Here is a 14,267-nt window from a genome sequence, read left to right on the forward strand (position 1 = left end):
TCAGTTTTGTTCTTTTTGCTCAGGAAGCTTTGGTTATTCTGGGTCTTTTGTGGTTCCATATAAATTTTAGGATTGTTTTTTCTGTTTCTGTGAAGAATGTCATTGGTATTTTAATAGGAACTGCATTGAATCCAGATTGCTTTGGGTGGTATGGACATTTTAACAATACTGATTCTTCTAATCCATGATCATGGAATATCTTTCCATTTGTTGATATTCTGTTCAATTTCTTTCATCAGTATTTATAGTTTTCATTGTAGAAATCTTTCATTTCTTTGGTTAAATTAATTCCTAGGTATCTAATTTTATTTGTGGGTATTGTAAATGGGATTAGATTACTTCTTAAATTTCTTTTTCAGATTGTTCACTGTTGGCATATAGAAATGCTACTGATTTTTGTATGTTGATTTTGTGTCCTGGAACTTTACTAAATTTATCTTATTTCTGAATTTTAAAAATGTATACCGTGTCCCCTTTTTGTGAATGATTCTGTCAAGAAAAAAAAATTTATAATTAATATGCTTTCCAAAGTAATGATTCTTGTTTAATTGAACTGCTAAAAATAAATACAACTTAAACTGATAAATATTGTTTAAACAGAGCAGAGTGAAAATTATGCTTCAAATATAGAAAGTATCTTTTAGAAGATAGTTTGCAGTTTGAAAAGAAACTTAATATTTTACTTGGCTATTCCCACTTCTTAATCAGTGGTAATGGAATACCTCCTGATTTTAGGTTACTTAATACTAGGTTTCTATTGAGGTCTATTTTTAGAGAAGGGAAAAGAAACCCAGTTTTATGACATTTAAAATGATACCATTATATACATAAGCCACATATATTTCCCTTTTTTCATATTCATGTAGGATAGTTGAATGCAAAATAATGAATACATTCATTAGTGTTTTTTTCCTCATAATTTAAAAATTTTCATTATTAGATCCTCAGGATACTTAAAGTTATAGCTAGGAAGTAAAGAACAAAATCTGCCTTTAGTTGGAACAATGCCCTAGTGTTAATTGAAGCTGCCTTAGCTACCATCCTCCAACCAATAAATAAATACATACTCTCCAGTTTAATGTATATTTTTGCCATTAAGAAGAGTTGAGACTGGGCATGGTGGCTCATGCCTGTAATCCCAGCACTTTGGGAAGCTGAGGCAGGTGGATCACTTGACGTCAGGAATTCGAGACCAGCGTGGCCAACATGGTGAAACCCCATCTCTAGTAAAAATACAAAAATTTTAAGTGGCTATTAAATGAAGAGTTCTGTGGGCCAGATGGCCACCACATCTGACCCTCAGAACTCTGTTTAATAGCCGCTTAGCTCTAATCATTAGAAATGTATTTCTCATATTTAGGCCCAAATCTGGTTCCCGGTAACTACTACCCATTAGTTGTAGTTCTTTTCCGCATAATGGCCCTAAGATTATTGAAGACTTGTGATTACTCTTTGTTCTCCCCTTCCCAAGATAATTCATTTATTTTGATGATCTAAACAGTTGCAGTACAGTGTGCTACTACATACTTCTCTGCCTTTGAGTTTTGGATCCAGATGATTTTTAGTACTATAAATTCTTCAGTATGCAATGATAATGGTGTGAAATTATAGATAGTTTTGCATAAAATACTTTATATTGCAGAGTTTTTAGGCTAAATAACAGTAAACTAGCATTTTATCTTAAATGTGTCATCCTTAATTCTAAATAATGACTACTAATCTAGAACATTTGCATTACCTCCCAGTTTTCCAGATGATATCTTAAGAAAGATTCTAAAGTTTTACAGCCTGCCTGCAGAGCTATGATGAGATTTTAGAAATAATCCACTACTTTAGTTTTCAGCCTTTTTGAGTATGACATTTCTCTTTCTAATGTTAAAAAAGTTACATATTTATCCTCCCATAATAGTAGTTTTAACTTTGTTAAAATGCACACAAATAGCTAAAAGCTGTTTTGAATTCAAAAGCAATTAATAGTATGTATTTACATTTTGAAAAATAGCTATATGTGTTTTGAAACACGTTTACTTGGTATGACTGTAGATTCATGCAGTCTGCATTAACTCAATTGGTTAGGAACCAGAAATCTAATCCAGTGCCTTCATATTATATATAAAGAGTCTGATTTCCAGAGATAAATGACTTGAGCAAAGACAGCTTATTTGGTGGAGAACCCTTGTCACTTGGGTTTGTACTTTTATTACCATTGCTGATACTGAAGTAAGAAGGTACATTTTATTTTGTTAATTGCTTTTAAATTTATGTGATGAATTTTCTTTTGAAATAATTGTGCTTTTTTTTTTTTAAATTTTCAATTCAGAAAAAGGAGACGTAAAGTCAAAGACTGAAGCTTTGAAGAAAGTGATCATTATGATTCTGAATGGTGAAAAGCTTCCTGGACTTCTGATGACCATCATTCGTTTTGTGCTACCTCTTCAGGATCACACTATCAAGAAATTACTTCTGGTATTTTGGGAAATTGTTCCTAAAACAACTCCAGATGGGAGACTTTTACATGAGATGATCCTTGTATGTGATGCATACAGAAAGGTAAACCAAATCGTAATTATTTCTGAATATTGCTTTGAATTTAAATGTAAAATTGGTAGGATGGGCTGTGTTTTAATTGTTAAAATTGAGTCTTTGATAAGGTGTAAGTTGTAGAGATTTGGAATTGTAAAGAGTTATTTTTAAAAGTTTTATTGTCACTCTTTTCAGACATTTTCTATGCATTTTATGTGTATATATTAATTAAAAGACAGTGACACACATATAAGACGTTGATGAGATAGGTAAAAATTGCTTCAGTCAACAGGAATATGATGGAAATTGTTGGTAGTCTAGGTCTTTTTTCTCAAACGTATTTTTTTTTCATTGGAAAGTTTTGCATTAAAATTTTCTTTTTGTAAAAAGCTGAAACTGAGCATTTCATATTTTAATTTTTATGTCAGGATCTTCAACATCCTAATGAATTTATTCGAGGATCTACTCTTCGTTTTCTTTGCAAATTGAAAGAAGCAGAATTGCTAGAACCTTTAATGCCAGCTATTCGTGCGTGTTTGGAGCATCGACACAGCTATGTTAGAAGAAATGCTGTTTTGGCCATCTATACCATCTATAGGTAAATAAAGATACTGCTTTGGCTTCATTCCGTGAGTACTGTTTAGTCTTTTAGACTAGTGGTTCCAGAGTGGTTGCTTGCACACTGAATATAGCTTGGAGATATGTTTTGTGTGGCCAGCACTGTATTTTTTATTATGAACATTGAAAAGTCAAAAGATCTGGCAGCGCTGGCCCTAGCTTCCACATGACAACATTCTGCTGAACTTGTATAACAGTAACCCCCTTTAAATAAGTTATATACTTTACAGTTTATGACAGTGCCTGTCATTCTCAACCGTATTACTCCAAGCCACTTTATATGTTCACTTGCTTGGCCTCTATAGGCTTTTAACTTTGGACCTTGTTTTAGAATTCGTTTTGTGGAATGTCAGCCTTTTTACCATCAGAAGCTTTTTAAATGAGAAGGGCTACGGTTATAACTGATTCCAATTATTAGAAAGCTGAAGATTTTGAATTTTTATTTGTTTTTGTTTTGTTTTGAGATGGAGTTCCACTCTCGTTGCCCAGGCTGGAACACAGTGGCGCGATCTCGGCTCACAACAACCTCCGCCTCCTGGGTTCAAGCGATTCTGCTGCCTCAGCCTCCCAAGTAGCTGGGATTACAGGCACCCACCACCACGCCCAGCCAGTTTTTGTATTTTTAGTAGAGATGGGGTTTCACCATGTTGGCCAGGCTGGTCTCGAACTCCTGACCTCAAGTGTTCCACTCGCCTTGGCCTCCCAAAGTGCTGGGATTGTAGGCGCGGGCTACCACGCACGGCTGAGATTTTGGATTTTTAAATCAATTTAAGGAACCAGTTAGATGAAGCTAGAATACTCAGTTTTTACAGTCACAGGTATCAATTTATTAAGGACTACAATGTAATTTTTATAAGCATCTTTGTACTTTAGTAGATCTGTTGGTTAAGATATAACTTCATAGTTATCTTAGTATTAGATTTTATCCATTAAGGAAAGTGGTATTCTGGTTAATAATGTAGGTGAGCCAGGCGTGGTGGCTCATGCCTGTAATCCCAGCACTTTGGGAGGCCGAGGCGGGCCAATCATCTGAGGTCGGGAGTTCGAGACCAGCCTGACCAACATGGAGAAACTCTCTACTAAAAATACAAAATTAGCTGGGTGTGGTGGCACATGCCTGTAGTCCTAGCTACTCGGGAGACTGAAGCGGAAGAATTGCTCAAACCTGGGAGGCGGAGGTTGCGATGAGCCGAGATCACGCTATTGCACTCTAGCCTGGGCAACAAAAGTAAAACTCCATCTCAAAAAAAAAAAAAATAATAATAATAATAATAATAATGTAGGATGAGTTCCTTTAATGTTACCAATACAGACTACACAAATTTCAGAATTTAAACTATAGTGCACATAGAAAAATTAGGCCATTTATAGGACAACTGGAAATTTGAACACTGTCTATGTCTTGATATTAGGAAATTATTAATTTTGTGAGGTATGATGATGAATAATTAGTTTTACAAGTAAAGAGTCCTTGATTTTAGAGAAACCTACCAATACATTTACAGTAGAAAGGATACATTGCCTGTGATTTGCTTCAAAATAATATGGCAAGAGGGAAATTTGGCAAGGATATAGATGAAACAAAACTAGCTATGAATTAATAATTGTTGAAGCAAGGTGATGGATTTTATTAAGCTAGTGTTCACTCCTTTCTGTACTAATATTTCTAAATTTCCAAAAGAAGAGGCAAGTCAGTAAGTAAATAGTACACAACTAATAAAATTCAAGGGACTATTTTTTTCATCTTAATGTAATTCTTAATATATTGATATGCTTAAAATGTATGCAGAACAGTTATTAGAGACATTAATTAACAGATGGTGTGTTGAATAAATCAGCTTTTTCTCTATTGAACTAGAAAATGTATAATTTGATAATTTAATAGATGAAGGTATAACTTTGTGTTTCCTTCTACCAGTTCCTTTTTTTTTTTTTTTTTTTTGAGACAGAGTTTCGCTCTTGTTGCCCAGGCTCGAGTGCAATGGCACAATCTCAGCTTACTGCAACCTCCACCTCCCAGGTTCAAGCGATTCTCCTGCCTCAGCCTCCCAAGTAGCTGGGATTACAGGCATACGCCACCACGCCTGGCTAATTTTGTAGTTTTAGTAGAGACGGAGTTTCTCCATGTTGGTCAGGCTGGTCTCAAACTCCCAACCTCAGGTGATCCGCCCACCTGGGCCTCCCAAAGTGCTGGGATTACAGGCATGAGCCACTGCACCCGCCTCCTTCTCCCAGTTCTAATTGATTTGAAGTTTCAAAAAGCAGGCCGGGCATGGTGGCTCATGTCTGTAATCCCAGCACTTTGGGAAGCCGAGGTGGGTGGATCACTTGAGGTCAGGAGTATGAAACAAGCCTGGCCAACATGGCAAAATGCCGCCTCTACTAAAAAAAATAACAAAAATTAGCCCGGCATGGTGGCACGTGCCTGTAGTCCCAGATACTCAGGAGGCTGAGGCAGGAGAATCACTTGACCTAGGAGGCGGAGGTTGCAGTGAGCCGAGATTACTCCACTGCACTCTAGCCTTGGCTGGGCACGGTGGCTCACACCTGTAATCCCAGCACTTTGGGAGGCCAAGGTGGGCAAATCATGAGGTCAGGAGTTCAAGACCAGCCTGGCCAACATGGTGAAACCCCATCTCTACAAAAATACAAAAAATTAGCTGGGCGTAGTGTTGGGCACCTATAATTGCAGCTACTCGGGAGGCTGAGGCAGGAGAATCGCTTGAACCCTGGAGGTGGAGGCAGCAGTGAGCTGAGATCGCACCACTGCACTCCAGGCCAGGCAACAGAGTGAGACTCTGTCTCCAAAAAAAAAAAAGGCAAAAGAATCATTTATGTTGTAAAGTTTGATTAAATTTAATTTTGGTATTGTCCAGAGAGTTACTAAAATAGTAAAGTAGGCTTTTATTAAATATGGATGTTACCTGTTTTATTTAAAGAAATTTTGAACATCTTATACCTGATGCTCCTGAACTGATACATGATTTTCTGGTGAATGAGAAGGATGCAAGTTGCAAAAGGAATGCATTTATGATGCTAATTCATGCAGATCAGGTGAAGTACTTTTTAAAAAATGCTTTTATTACTGTATTTAAGTGAGAATTAAAAGTATTACATAGACTTAATCATGTTTTTAGTCAGTAATTTTGTTTATAGTTCATGTGGTTTGTGTATTTTGAAATTTTTAGGCTTGTAGAAAAATATATTTTTTTCTTAACCCTTCTCTAAAATATTGCATATGTATACATTCTTTTTTTCAATTAAACATTGAAGAGGCATTTTAGAGCAGCCACCTTACAGTTTTTAAAAATTAAAATTATTATGGCTGTTCTTTCCTATGTTGGTATAGATCCAAAACTGTTTAGTAGAGAAAAATAGTAGCTTTGCATAGGTACATCCTTAGCCATGCCTGTGGAAATAGGGTGGCCTTCAGTGTAGATGTGTATCCTTTTAGGTTCTTCAGCTTTCATACATGGGTGCCAACTCTACATCCTGCTCTGCTGGTGGTTAAAGTACATGGATCTACTTTTGGTTAGCAATTACTCTGTACACCTTGATGCCATCTAATCTTGAAATTTTCTAGCCAGTATTTGTCACCAAAATATGGGAAATAATATGCATGAAGTCTGAAAAATATGGAGGCCTTCCAGTCCTCTGAAATCTAGATACTGTTAGTTTTTCCCCCAGATCTTCCTTTAATGGATTGTCCCCCAGTTATTTAAAATTGTGGTAACATACACATAACAAAAAAATTTACCATCTTAACCATTTTTAAGTGTTCAGTGATTTTAAATACATTTATAATGTAGAACCATCACTATCTTCCATCCTCATAACTTTTTTTGTCTTGCAAAACTGAAACTCTGTACCCATTAAAAAATAGCTCCTTATTACCGCTTCCTCCCAGTCCCTGGCAACCACCATTCTACTTGCTGTCTCTGTGATTTTGACTAAGTATTCTGGATAAGTAGAATCATACAGTATTTGTCCTTTTGTGACTGGCTTATTTTACTTAGCCTAGTGTCTTCAAGGTTAATTTATGTTGCGGCATGTGTTGGAATTTCTTTCCTTTTTAAGGCTAAATAATATCCCATTGTGAATATATGCTACATTGTGTTTACCTGTTCACCCATTGGTGAACACTTGGGTTGCTTCAATCTTTTAGCTATTAGGAATAATGCTATTGTGAATGTAGATGTACACGTATCTGTTTGAGACTTTGCTTTCTGTTATTTTGGGTATATACCCAGAAGTGGATTTACTGAATATGCAGCAATTCTGTTTTTAATTATTTTAGGAACTACTATACTGTTTTCCACAGCAGCTCTACCATTTTACATTCCCACTAGTAGTGCACAAGGGTTCCAATTTCTCCACATCCTTGCCAACACTTGTTAATATTATTTTTTTGATAGTAGCAATGTTAATGGGCATGTGAAGTGGTATTCGATATTGTCATTTTGTCTTCCTAAACAAGATTATGAGAAAGCTGTGTATATGAGCAGTGTTTTGTCCTCTTGTGTAATTGGTTTTACTGACCAATGCTTTTGGCATTATGCTGTTAACCTACATTGAGGGACATAATCAGAAATAGTCCAATAAAATTTATTGATACTTTTACTGGAGAGATGTTTTCAGCATTGTAGTTCTCTATATTACAGTGTCCAATATATGAGGACACATAGGAGATTTTTCTTTTAGGTCTCAGTAATAGGAATAACTATACACCTAAGCAGCTGGTTTTGATTGTATGGATACCCTGAATCCCATAACACATAGTGTTTTCCCTCTTTGGTTTAGCTGCTAGAAAATCAGACCCCAGGTTTGTGGCTCATTTCCAGAAAACATATTTAACTTTATGTCTTATATTTTATGTGTTAATTTTATTCTTGATTTTTTTTCCCAATTAATTTCTCTTTGACCTGATCTTCTCGTTTGTTTTATATTGAGTTGTAATGTGTGTATTTTTTTAAGATGCATTAAGTCCTTCTATTGAATGAGGTGGAGAATGATAAATATATTCTTATTTTTTTTAGGATCGAGCTTTGGATTACTTAAGTACTTGTATTGATCAAGTTCAAACATTTGGAGACATTCTGCAGTTGGTTATTGTTGAACTGATTTATAAGGTAAGAATGATAATCTATGATGAGTAAAATAAACTCAGCAGTTTAAGACAGGGTTAAATAGTTTCTTTCTGGGGTAATAATTGCTAGGGTAGTATATTTTAATAGTATAAATATTTTATAGCATAGCCTATTAAAGCCTTTTTTTCTTTTACTTTTGGTTTATTGTATTTTCCAAGTAGAATACTTGCTTATATCCTTTCTAAACCTCCGTAAAGATTTTGATAAAAATTCATGACTTGAGCCAGTGTAGCTGCACATAAATCATTGTGAACTTCCCAGTCACTGAATAGATTATGAATTAGGCTTTCAAATAAAATGCAAGATTTTCTTGAGCATATATCAGACTACTAAAATCAAACAAAAAAGCCTTAAATACTTTTTATGTTCCCTGTTTGTAAAAGAGAATAGAAAAACTTTAAATGCATTAATATGACATTGTAGGCCATTGACAGGAAATCTAAAACCAGCTACGAATTTTGGATTTTTAAATGAAGTACTATATTGGCAACACTTTACTATGATATATCCTTTGAAAGAGTTGATTACATCTTAATGTTCTGATAAAAGGTACAAGAAGATACAACTTTGCTATTGATACCATTAGAGGCCAACAAAACATAGGTCCAGATGGCTTTATTAAATACGATAGTATGGTCAAAACACCGGTAGACATTACTAACTGATTATAGCTGTCTTGCTTCTGTAAGAAAGGGGCTCCTCTTAACACAAGGTACCAGTAGTTTGGAATGGAAATTTAAGATGAAACCAAGACACTGTACGGGTTTTTTTTGTTTTTTGTTTTTTTGTGTTTTTTTTGGCAGAGTCTCACTCTATTGCCCAGGCTGGAGTGCAGTGGTGCGATCGCGGCTCACTGCTGCCTCTATCTCCTGGGCTCAAGCGGTTCTCCTGCCTCAGCCTCCTGAGTAGCTGGGATTACAGGTGCACGCCACTGTACCCAGCTAATTTTTGTATTTTTAGTAAAGATGGGGTTTCACCATGTTGGCCAGGCTGGTCCCAAACTCCTGACCTCGTGATCTACCCACCTTGGCCGCCCAAAGTGCTGAGATTACAGGTGTGAGCCACCATGTCCAGCCTATAGTTCTTTTTAATTCATGTGTATAGTTTAGGATGCCACTGAGGTTCTCAAAATTAGTGGTTCCCTGCTATCTAATGACTTGTTTAGTAGGGTCCGTGTTATAGTAAAAGGAAATAACTTTTAAGTGATGTCCCTGTAATAGAGATTTGACTATATATATTTTAGGAAAATCTACTACAAATACTGACTTCAAAAGAGAAAAAATAAGGGATATTTGCTATACAAGTAAAGGTATCAGGATACATTTAGAATGGGATAGAAATTTTTAGTTTTCTCTCCAATGTTGAATATAGTCTCAAATAATAAGCAGTAGTACTTGGGAAAAATGTGTTACCTTTCTTGCTTGAAAAACTGGTATTTTCCTTTTATTAGCTATTGAGATTTATATCATCCGTCATGTTTCCCTTTGGCATCCAGAATAAACATTTAGGACCAAATCTAATATCCTGTGACAGTACCCATATTAGTGTACTGGGTTAACGTGTCCTTATTTTTGTTACTTTACATTTTCTTTTTCTCTTTCACTTGTGTATAGCATACACATATTTTAAGTCATCAGGAAACCTTTTACGAAACAGTAAAAATATAAATTATGATGGGATGAATAAATAAGTGCACAGCTGTAAAAATTATTTTGTTCACACCATCCTATCTAGTAAAGCCATTTCTTATCTATGTTTTTGTTGGCCTGTAACTTACTTCTTTCTGAAATTACCGATGGTGTGTCATAGTATCTCATCCCATTTTGGCTGATATTTTCATATGTCCTCATAAGACTGTTCTTAGCTTTCATATTGAGAAAATTAGCATCCCATAAGCTGACATTCATGAAAAAACTCCGTTTGAAAACAAGCGTTCCTGAAATCGGTTGAAATGTTAATGTTTTCTTCTCCAGGTCTGTCATGCTAATCCATCAGAAAGAGCTCGTTTTATTCGCTGCATCTATAACTTATTACAGTCATCCAGCCCTGCCGTAAAATATGAAGCTGCTGGGACGTTAGTGACACTCTCTAGTGCACCAACTGCAATCAAGGTACTGTGTATTTCTTTTGGGGCCAGATTAGATGATAGATTTTCTGTCTTAGCACTCATGATTTAGTGACATTTCAATTCACTATGTGGTTACATGGCACAGAGAGAATAACTACAAATTTATAAAATTATTTGATGCTTTACATTTTTCAACCTTCCTTCTTTTCTTCCTTCCTGCTTTCATACACACATATATAGATACAGACAGAGAATGACAGTACAGTTAACCTCTGACAACACAGGTTCGAACTGTGCAGGTCCACTTATACATGGACTTTCTTTCTACCTCTGCTACTCCTGAGACAGCAAGACTAATCCCTCTTCCTCTTCCTCCTCCTCCTCCTCAGCCTACGCAGTGTAAAGAGGTTGGGGATGAAGACCTTTATGATCTACTTCCTCTTAATGAGTAGTAAATATTTTCCTTACACTTTTCTTAACATTTTCTTTTTTCTAGCTTACTTTATTATAAGAATACATTATATAATACATTTAACATACAAAATATGGGTTTTTGTTTTGTTTTGTTTTGTTTTGTTTTGAGTCAAGGTATTGCTTTGTCACCCAGGTTGGAGTGAGGCAATCTTGGCTCACTGCATCCTCCACCTCCTGGGTTCAAGCAATTCTCCCTCCTCAGCTTCCCGAGTAGCTGGGATTACAGGTGCCCACCGCTATGCCCAGCTAATTTTTTGTATTTTTAGTAGAGATGGAGTTTCACCATGTTGGCCAGGCTGGTCTCGAACTCCTAACCTCAAGTGATCCGCTAACCTCGGCTTCCCAAAATGCTGGGATTACAGGCGTGAGCCACCGCGCCTGGCCACAAAACATGTTTTAATCACCTGTGTCATTGGTAAGGCTTCTGGCCAACAGTAGGTTATTAGTAGTAAAGTTTTGGGGGAGTCAAAAGTTACATGTGTGGCTGGGCATGGAGGCTAACACCTAAAATCCCAGCATTTTGGGAGGCCAAGCTGGGAGGATTGCTTAAAACCAGGAGTTTGAGACCAGCCTGGGCAACAAAGAGAGACCCTATCTGTGCAGAACCTTTTTTTTTTAATTAGCTGGTGCTAGGTGTGGTGGTGCATGCCTGGAGTCCCAGTACTTTGGGAGGCCAAGGTGGGATGATCGTTTGAGGCCAGGAGTTCGAGGTTGCAGTGAGCTATCGTGCCACTGTACTCCAGCCTAGGCAACAGAGCAAGACAAAAAATAATATGAATTAGCTGGGCATGGTGGTGTGTGCTTATAGTCCCAGCTATTCTGAAGGCTGAGGCATGAGGATAGCTTGAGCCCAGGAGTTCAAGACTGCAGTGAGCTATCATTACTCCAGCCTAGGTGAAAGAGTGAGACCCTGTCTCTAAGAAAATAAAAATTAAAAGAAAAATGTTACATGTAGATTTTAAGTTTTAGTGAGTGTTTTCAATAATAGAGTATTTACCTTTCTCCCTTTCTCTAATTTATTCTATCAAGACTATATCAGCAACCCCTAATCTATTCAGAGAATGAGCTGTTCTAAAAGCCACATTGTTTAAATTGGAGAATTTACTGCTTTACCCAAAACTTGAACTTTTTTTAATTTTTAATTTTGAAATAATTTTAAACTTACAGAAAAATTGCAAACATAGTACAAAGTTCTTTTTTGTTGTTGTTTTTGTTTTGTTTTTGTTTTTTGAGACGGAGTCTCACTCCGTCGCCCAGGCTGGAGTATAGTGGCGGAATCTTGGCTCACTGCAACCTCCGCCTCCCAGGTTCAAGTGATTCTCCTGCCTCAGCCTCCTGAGTAGCTGGGACTACAGGTGCATGCCACCACACCCAGCTAATTTTTGTATTTTCGGTAGAGACAGGGTTTCACCATGTTGGCCAGAATGGTCTCGATCTCCTGACCTTGTGATCCACCCGCCTCGACCTCCCAAAGTGCTGGGATTATAGGCGTGAGCCCAACCAGGACGACATTCTTGTATATTCTTCACCCAGCCTTTCTCATATGTTCACATCCTCTATAATCATTGTATAATTGTCAAAACTACAAAATTAACATTAGAACAATATTATTAACCAAACTATAGGCTTTATTCATATTTCATCAGTTTTCCCACTGATGTCCTTTTTTTGTTCAGGATCTAATCTAGGATCCCATATTGTATGCAGTGGTCATATCATAGTCTCCTCCGATCTGTGCTAGTTCTTAGTCACTTATTATTTTTCATGACCTTGACGCATTTGAAGAATACTGGCTGGTTTGTTTGTAAAATATCCCTCAACTTGGGTTTGTCTGATGTTTTCTCAGATTGAGGTTGTACATTTTTGGAAAGAATACCACAGAAGTGATGTGTCCTTCTTAATGTATCTTACCAAGGAGTACATGATGTCTGTATGTCTTATTACTGATGATGTTAACCTTGATCAGTGAAGGCGCTGTCTGCTAGATCTTCCAGTTTTATGATTTCTTCTAGTGTAATCAGTAAATGTTGTCGGGGGAGATACTTTGAAACTATGCAAATATACTGTTGTTCCTCAGATTCACACCTATTTATTTTAGCATCCATCAGTGGATTTTCTTCAACAATTATTGCTATGGTATTCTAATGGTGGTTTTCTATTTCTCTCATTCAGTATTTATTTATTGGAATTCTTACGCAAGGAAAAGCTGTTCTTTCTCTTCCCTCCCTCCCTTCTTTTCCTTCCTTCTTTCCTTGTATCAGTATGGACATTTTATTCTATCATTCTAAAATACTTTACACATTTTTTGTCTTATTAATAATTATTATAAATACTAAAATATTTTAACAACTCTGGGTGATCTTTATATTCTTGTTGTTTCTGTACTGCAATGCAGATGAGTTAGACTTTGCCTCTAAACTGAAATATGCTTAATCGATATACTTCTTGGGATTCTTTTCCTGCTTTTTTCTGGCTTGTTCCTTAGTTTCAACCCTTAAATTTTGGCTGTTAGTAAGTATTTCTACCTATAGCAGCTTTTTTTCATCCTTTTAATTTGTAATGCCTCTAATCTTCTGTAAGTTTGAAAAATAACAAGGGACTAGAGGAACCCATTCCTCAGAACAAAATGTATAATATATAAACTCTAGTACAGGGATTGATTAATGAGTGTATTTTGGCTTCATGGGAGTGTGTGTGTGTGTGTGTGTGTGTGCGTGCGCATGCTTATTTTCAGATTTTATGATAGATGAATAACTTCTTAAAATGTATTTCTTTTTTTATGTAGGCCGCTGCTCAGTGTTACATTGATTTAATTATTAAGGAGAGCGACAACAATGTAAAACTCATAGTTTTAGATCGCTTGATAGAATTAAAAGAGCATCCTGCTCATGAACGAGTACTACAGGTAAGTGTTATCTGAAAAAGACAGATCCTAAATAAAATATTTTTCAAATGTAGGTCATTTTCAAGCTTTGCCCATCTTGGTTAACCTAAATGCTTGAAAACTGAGCAATTTATATTTTGATCAGCTAAAGTGTTAACTATTGAGTCATCATAGCCTTTTGGGGTATTATCTTTACCACAAAAAATATTTCTAAAATGGCTGGACGCGGTGGCTCACGCCTGTAATCCCAGCACTTTGGGAGGCAGAGGCGGGCACATCATCTGAGGTCAGGAGTTTGAGACCAGCCTGGCCAACATGGTAAAACCCTGTCTATACTAAAAATAACAAAAATTAGCTGGGCATGGTGAAGTGCGCCTGTAATCCCAACTACTTGGGAGGCTGAGGCAGGAGAATCACTTGAACCCAGGAGGCAGAGGTTGCAGTGAGCTGAGATTGTGCCACTGCACTCCAGCCTGGGCAACAGAGTGAGACTCTGTCTCAAAAAAAAAAATGCTTTTCTGAAGTGAATCAGTATTATCTTTTTTTATCTTTT

At 36.5% G+C, this 14,267-nt stretch overlaps 1 protein-coding gene across 3 annotated transcripts in view; it reads left to right on the forward strand.

Annotated features, from left to right (window-relative positions):
• Positions 1-14,267, forward strand: part of COPB1 (COPI coat complex subunit beta 1) — a 42,639-nt gene that overhangs the window by 3,375 nt on the left and 24,997 nt on the right. For all 3 annotated transcript variants that reach the window (XM_003777804.5, XM_009246591.4, XM_054525938.2), the window contains exons 3-8: positions 2,321-2,550; positions 2,952-3,121; positions 6,081-6,195; positions 8,178-8,270; positions 10,262-10,399; positions 13,616-13,735. In XM_003777804.5, coding sequence (XP_003777852.2) covers positions 2,321-2,550; positions 2,952-3,121; positions 6,081-6,195; positions 8,178-8,270; positions 10,262-10,399; positions 13,616-13,735 — 866 coding nt within the window. The remainder of the gene's footprint in view (positions 1-2,320; positions 2,551-2,951; positions 3,122-6,080; positions 6,196-8,177; positions 8,271-10,261; positions 10,400-13,615; positions 13,736-14,267) is intronic.

Source organism: Pongo abelii, chromosome 9 (genome assembly GCF_028885655.2).
Source record: "Pongo abelii isolate AG06213 chromosome 9, NHGRI_mPonAbe1-v2.0_pri, whole genome shotgun sequence".
NCBI classification, from domain to species: Eukaryota; Metazoa; Chordata; class Mammalia; order Primates; family Hominidae; genus Pongo; species Pongo abelii.